At 35.3% G+C, this 7,452-nt stretch overlaps 1 protein-coding gene across 1 annotated transcript; it reads right to left on the bottom strand.

The window, feature by feature from the left end:
- Positions 1-1,717: 1,717 nt before the first annotated feature.
- LOC132066377 (uncharacterized) lies at positions 1,718-2,859 on the bottom strand. Its single transcript, XM_059459700.1, has 3 exons — positions 2,273-2,859; positions 2,111-2,179; positions 1,718-1,816 (listed from the first exon to the last, which is right to left on the bottom strand). Exons 1-3 carry the CDS (start codon positions 2,474-2,476, stop codon positions 1,718-1,720), a joined length of 372 nt encoding a protein of 123 aa, XP_059315683.1. The 5' UTR covers positions 2,477-2,859.
- Positions 2,860-7,452: the final 4,593 nt, after the last annotated feature.

Here is a 7,452-nt window from a genome sequence, read left to right as displayed (position 1 = left end):
TTTCTCCTTACGCGCTTAACTTTGTGTTCGCAGGGTCACGGGCGAAAAGATGCAAAGAATTAAGGAAAAAAAATAGTTTAGGGGAGTATAATAGGACCCGGGGAAAGGAAAAGGTGTGTCGTAGGAACTTAGGGTAAAAGTTTGGGGGTAATAGTGCCTTATCCCTTTATTTATACATTAGAATTTTATTTAAAAGAGGTAAAATTTAACCAAAAAAAAATTAAGGAAAAAAAAGGGTTGTCCACGCGCCCCGACAAAAAGTGGACTCGGTGCGCCACGTAGGTGCCACGTATGGGCAAAAGGTACCCACGTTGGGATCGAATTTGAATTTGGTTTAGGTACCAAATAAATACGACCTCGGTTTAGGTACCCAGGAGGAAAATGTGGCAAAGTTTAGGGGGCTAACTATGACTTTTGCCTTCTTTTAATTTGCGTAACTTCCTTTTGAAGTAAATTGAACCAGCCTATATTTCCATTTCCAATTAATATATGTGACCTTTATTTTCAGAGATTGATGCATCTTGTAATGTAGTTTTTAGGGATAAGGCATCATTACCCCCCTCACCTAGTAGCGTTTTTGCTACGACACACCTTACCTAATGTTTGGTCCTATCACCCCCTTAAACTATTTAAAACGTAATATTTTACCCCCTAACGGCGATGCCCACTCGTATGGGAGAGTGACATACACTCTCACGCTTGTGTGCATTTATTTTTATTTTTTAATATTCAGCTTACGTGTCAATTTTAGAATAAAAAATAAAAAATGATTTTCTTTTACAAAATTTATTTTAAAACCCGTTTTTAAAAATAAAAAAGAAAAAGTGAATTAAAAAACTGATTTTCTTTTAAAAAATTTATTTTTAAAACCTGTTTTAAAAAAAAAAAAAAAATGAAAACGAAGAATTTAAAAAATGATTTTTCTTTTAAAAAATTTATTTTTTTAAAACCCGTTTTAAAAAAAAAAAACTGAAAACGCGAATTAAAAAAGCGATTTTCTTTTAAAAAGTTTATTTTTAAACCCGTTTTTAAAAAAAAAAAAAAGCTGAAAGTCGAATTAAAAAAAGCTGATTTTCTTTTAAAAAATTCATTTTTTTAAAACCGTTTAAAAAAAAAAAAAGCGAAAAATGCGAATTAAAAAGCTGATTTTTTTTTAAAATATGGAAAAATGGATTTGTTAATAATATGGAAAGCTTGATTATTTTTTTAAATGTCTTAAAAGATCTTGATTTTCATGATTTCATTTTCTTAGGACACTTTTATTTTTCAAATAAAATCGGAAAAAGTGTTTTTCTTGTCAAAATTTGAAAAAAAAAAACTGATTTTTTATAAAATTTTGAAAAAATTAATTATTTTTTAAAATGTGAAAAACTATATTTATATTCATATTTTAGAAAATACAAATTTTTAAGAAAAAATTAAGTTTTAGTTTTTATGTTTCTCTCTCTCAAAGAGAGTGAAACACACTCTCCTTGCCACATCGGCATTTAGGGGTAAAATATTACGGTTTTAAATAGTTTAGGGGGTGATAGGACCAAACATTAGGTAAGGTGTGTCGTAGCAAAAACGCTACTAGGTGAGGGGGGTAATGATGCTTTATCCCTAGTTTTTACACAAGTCATTTAATAATTAACTCAAACAGCACAAGACATATTATATATTCTTGAAAGATTACATAAGATTTGAGATAAATTCAATAACTAATAAAATTCAATTTTTACATAGTTCCTTCTTTCCCCCCGTGCCACACGTAGTTTGCCGGCGCCTCTCGTTTTGATCTACGTTGGTGAACCTCCTCTTGTATCACTACCTCTTCCTGTAAATGTCATACAAAATAGAAGTTATTTTTGTACGATTGGATTCCTTAGATAAATAAAGTAAAAGGGAATTTTCTTAGCCATTGTTTTAATTGTCTATGTAAAATCGGACAGCATGTCCCCTGTAACAAGGACTTCCTCCAATACCATATACCAACAAAAACAACCAAAGCAATCCAACAACAATAAACATCGCTAACAAGACACCACATAACAACCACAAGTCACCATATCACCCCTTAAAGACTTCTTAATCTAATTTAGTAGACAAATACTTTGAATAAAAAACTAACCTGTGGCTCTAAGGTCTGTACATCCGGCATAGGAATGTGTGAGGATCCAACATCAAATGCCATGGGAGACTATGCAAAATCAATAATATAGACACATAAGGTAGCCATTAAATTAATGAAATTAAACAAGAGACAAGCTATTTGAGTGGTTAGAATACTCACGTCGGTAAAACTCAGTCTCCTCCCAATTGGAGAGCTATGTCTAGTGAATGTAGGAAAATCAGCTGTTATCCCATAAGAGGCGCATGTTTGAACACCATAGCATTGGGCTATACCTGTGAGGCTAATAGGCTCAGACGATGCAAATGGCTGAAAAGGCCCCTCACGTGTGATTGCGTCCGGTGTTTGGACCTTGGGAGCAGACATCGATGAACTGGACAACCAAAATCTATTATTGGGTAATATGCATCATCAACTGCAGGCATCGATGAGCTGGGCATATCTTGATCAAAACGAACCTCATCTTCATCAACCAACTGGTGATCCACAAAGCCTCGACCCCGTCTGTTACCTACTTGGCGTCCTCTACCATGTGCCACAGGTCTTGGTACATTAGGACGTTGACGACGAGGAACATGTACAGCAGGCGGCTCAACGTACTCCGTCGGTTGTGTATAATTTGGAGTGAAACTCAACATCATCCCCAGAGAGGCAGCAGCCATAGACTCTGTATTAATGTGGCTAAACTTCTCTGCTAATTCCTTTATTTCATTAGACATGGTTGGATCTTGGATAGTCTCGTGAGCCAACCTGTACGATTCTTGATGTCCTAAAGCCTAAAAAAAATTAAATTATAAGATTTGACAGTGGTCTAAGACACATATAAAGGCATCAAACACCTAATGCAATGTAATGTACGTACCGATTGCCTCGTGCACACCGCCATGTGTTGGTATCCTCTTTATCCACCTTGCGCGGGATTTCTATGTGAAAGTGCACGAGTGACGTCGATACCAACAAAAGTACTCTGATAATGCCTCTGGGTCTTGAGTTTGATACTCGGCCCGAATTACCCTTTGTTGACGATTCGCCCATAAATAGTCTGTTTGCATTTGTTGATCCTCCTCATTTATAGCATACCGCTTTTCACGTTTGTAATGCAAAGGATCAATCTCAACACATGGTCCCGGAATATGTTGCTTCCTACCAAACTGTCTGAGAACGCGGTTACACCATGTGCCACTCACGATAGATTCCACAAATAAAGGGTACCGCGCCATCCAAATACCTGAAGCCACGTGAAAGCACTCGTGAGTCCATTAATGATGGCCTCTGAATAAGGCTGCCACACAAACTAAGATAGAAAGAACATAAAATTACATGATAATAAAATAAATAAATTACACGTAAGCGTAACTATTATATCAAAACGCCATTAACAACCATAATTATGATAAAATACCTGACCATATGTTAGGTTGCCCAATGCATCCCTACATATGGGTAGCACATCACGTGCCTCATTTTTGCGGGATTTACGATGAGTCCACTTTCGTGCAAGAGCCGTGTGTGGCTGAAGAGCCCTGGGTGGTGGTTGCATTGGTATAATTTGCTCCCAAGCCTAAACCTATATTAAAAATTTTAAAAATAAATAGAAAGCTTATAACTATCAGATAAGACAACCAAATAAAATCATATAATTTTAAAGGTCACGTACCTGCAATAAGGAAATGAATCCACACACATCCTTGGACTTTTTCATCGAAGCGCGGCACAGTACAAATATGACAATGCAACCACTCCCCAAGCTTGTGTACTCATTGCGTTAAGGTCACACATGTCAAGCAAATAGTCTAAATTAAGTAAGTCACCAGACTTATCCGGAAATATCGTGCCGCCATATAGCCATAGCAAGTACAACCTAACCTGCTTTTGTACATCAATTTCTGGGGTCTGATATGTAATGACATCTAAGCCTCTCATATATTCAATTAATTTATTTACTTCTAACCTACTAACACCATTAAAACAATCCTGACCGGTTGCCCAACCAGTAAGCTCGTAGATCAATTGTTGCCACCCCCACAATGTCTATATTTCTAGCATTAACTTGATTCAAGGGTTACCATCTACAACCATGCCAAATATGAGCTCAATATCTTGTAATGTTATAGTCGCCTCACCCGTACGCAGATGAAAGGTGTGGGTCTCAGGACGCCATCTCTCTATAAGTGCAGTGATGATTGCTCAATCATATGATACACATCCGACCTCTACTACTCCCCTAAATCCACACAGGCCAAAGTAGTCAAGGATGCGACGATGAAAAGGATGACGCTTCACGTGCTTTCAAAATTCAGTATCCGCGCAGCGTGGAATTAGGCATCCTCTCGGTCCTCTCAAGATCCTATCCCACACACCCTGAGATCGATGCTTCTCTTGGAGTCTTAGCATATCGTACACTTCTGGCCCCGGATGTAGGGGTACCCGTGGAAGCTCCATACCTAAAAATAAAATAATTAAAGTCCAAATCAAGATATTCGGAGTAACTTAATATAAAAAAATAAAAAAAAATAAAAAAAAGTTTGTTATTCCAATTTTAACAAAACAAGTATGCACTGGCTAGAATAAAGCCAACTTCCATATGCCTTATTTAGAAACCACTGATAGTGGACCACATTAGTACCTATAATATATAGAGAAAATAATTGTCCACCCACTTAGACTTAGGTCCCATGAAATAATGCATTATCATGACATTTTAAGTATCCATTTTTCTAGGCCAGTGAGGCCTCAATTAAGTTCCACTTTTCCGGCTATATAAATATCACAGTAAAGGTATAATGAAAAACTTAACAAATCAGACCTTTTATATAACAATCCGTGAAAATAGCAGTAACATAAGAACAAATTTCTTCAAAAGTGCTACTTAACAAATCAAACCTTTTATATAACAATGCTTCTAACAATCATGTCTAAAGTTCAGATAAAAATAACACAAACAAAAAATTAAAGAATACATACAATCAAGATATATAAGATAAACAGATATCCTACATCTACCATAAATACACAATATTATATGAGTTAGAAAAAACACCATAATTTAGATAGCAACAAAAGGTTTTTGATGAACAAATTACTCCAAAAATTAGTCCGCAATGCAGGGTTTAAAAAGAAAATAAACGAAGGAGAAGGATAAGATTTTTGGAGAAAACTTCCGCTGTAAGTTGGAAAGCAATGGTGGAGGAGGCGAAGGAGGGAGATGGAAAATTAGGGCTGAAGTTTTTGGGGTTTCTGTCAAATGTCGTGGACAGAGCAACGATTCACAAAATATACATTTTATAAAACGTTGGCTGGTTTTTTTTTTTTTTTTTGGTTTCTAACAGGTTAGAAATTTTTTTGGGGTATAACGTTGCCCCTTCCACGTTATACCCCTTTTGGTATGATGTGGAAAGGACAACCCCATTTGGTTTATTTTGGGCATTTTAGTGCCATTTAGGCTCCGGACTCGTTCGACTCCTCACATTATAGTCCCCTTCCCCATTTCCCCTTCCCCTACCCTTATGTAATAAAAACAAAAAACAAAAAAAAATCATGGTAAAAAAATTTGCATAAACTTGAAAGGTTAAAGTTTATAGAAGTTGTAACCAAAAAAAAAAAGTTTATACAAGTTGTAAAAAACGTAATGTTATCAACTATTTTTGGGATATTTCGAAGTGGAAAGAGTGACATAAGTTCGGACAAAAGACGTACATATCAAGAATAGCGGAGCCACTAAGGAAGGAGGTTCAATTGAATCCCATCATTGAAAAATTGTACAACACATATTATGTAAAAATTATATTTGTTTTGTATATATTATAAACGTTTGAATCCCCCTTAACATAATGGGAGTTTCTTTTGTAGTGGCAAAGGTAGATAAAAAATTGCTTTAAGTTGCCAGCAGACACAGAACTAGAGGCCGCAAGAGGTTCATCTGAACTCTCCTTTGCCACCGGTTATAAGTTTGAATTTTCTGAATCCCTTATTGACTTGTTCAATCCGTCTTAAATTATTTGTCGTGACTTCTAAATATAGATGTCTCATATTATTTGTCAATTTAAAAGTTTAAGATAAAATTAATGAACTTTTCCCATTTATCCTTAGTGGTAATTGTTCTTGAAGTATACGAACACCTAACTTTGGAAAGATGACATAAATAGAGTAAATAGTTAATAACATGAGATTATATTTTCAGACGTAAATAAGGATAAAAAAGGCAATGTCTCTCCTAATTAACATTTTCTTAATAGCGAGTAGAGAAATACGACAAATAGACGAGGTAGTGGTGTAGTACATATGTACACACATCCTAACGTCTATTCTTGATCCAAAATTTATGGGAATTGAATGCACAAGGCTCGGAAAATTGTACACATATCTTGAACTTCAACAACTCTCTGCTTCAACAACTCTCTGTTGAAAAAGAACAAGTCAATACGACTTCCAAGAAATTGCTACTCGATTCAGTACTAAACTATCATGTGAATTATTCCGCAAACTATGTAGCTCAAAATGCGCCACAAAAACTCACAAGTCACATTACCAAACTGGGATTAAATAATTAAGTGCATCTAAACCTTGAAACAAGACTATATTATAAAAACACAAAAAATGCACATGTCAATCTTAAAGCTGGAAATCTGCCAGTTGCCCTATAAAAACTATAAACAACAAGCCTTGGATTTTGGTGATGAAATAATTACTATATAGTTAATGAAGTTAGAGTTCTTGGAGCTTCCTACAAGGTCTAGCACCTGCTATAGTAATTTACCATTGACAATAACATAAAGACCTATAAAGTTACCAGTTTCAAAAAAATAACATAAAGACCTATAATTAAGTTCATAGATGAACTAATATGATGCAAAAGGACCAAAATATCCATCATGCAGCACGAGGCGGATCTAGGGTAGGTTCTATGAGTTCAATTGAGTTCATTGCTCTCTTCTCGAACTATATATACATATGTAATAAAATTTTAAGATGTACACATAAATAAGATCACACTCATTCTAGACCCACTAACTCTAGATATTAGATTCACCTCTGCATGCAACAGAGGAACTTCATCACCTAGTAAGGCAGGGGCAGAGCCAGCCTTAAAGCTAAGGCCTATGGGTTCAGCATAATCTAGTAGCTTTGCCTGAGACCCAGTAATTGTATTAAATTTTTATTTAGTATTTATAAATAATTTACCTAGAACCCAATAAGCAAAAAGGTTTGTGGTTCAATACCCATAAATTAAGAATCCTACCTAAGCCTTTGTAGTAAGGATAGTAGAGGTATAATCCATCTGAATTAAGGATGAAAATGCTAGTTAAAGCTAGCGGCGGATTGCGAACACCTTTAGCAAAAAA

This window comes from Lycium ferocissimum, chromosome 8 (assembly GCF_029784015.1).
Source record: "Lycium ferocissimum isolate CSIRO_LF1 chromosome 8, AGI_CSIRO_Lferr_CH_V1, whole genome shotgun sequence".
NCBI lineage: Eukaryota > Viridiplantae > Streptophyta > Magnoliopsida > Solanales > Solanaceae > Lycium > Lycium ferocissimum.
Note: the sequence above shows the minus strand (reverse complement) of the source record. Positions and strands in the feature narration are given on the sequence as shown.

Excerpts from the sequence above, each read along its gene's own strand:
- LOC132066377 (XM_059459700.1), bottom strand. The coding sequence starts at position 2,476 with ATGTCTGCTCCCAAGGTCCAAACACCGGACGCAATCACACGTGAGGGG. Across the intron at positions 2,180-2,272 it reads GGAGACTGAGTTTTACCGAC|TCTCCCATGGCATTTGATGT; the intron begins GTGAGTATTCTA and ends GATTTTGCATAG. Across the intron at positions 1,817-2,110 it reads TACAGACCTTAGAGCCACAG|GAAGAGGTAGTGATACAAGA; the intron begins GTTAGTTTTTTA and ends TGACATTTACAG.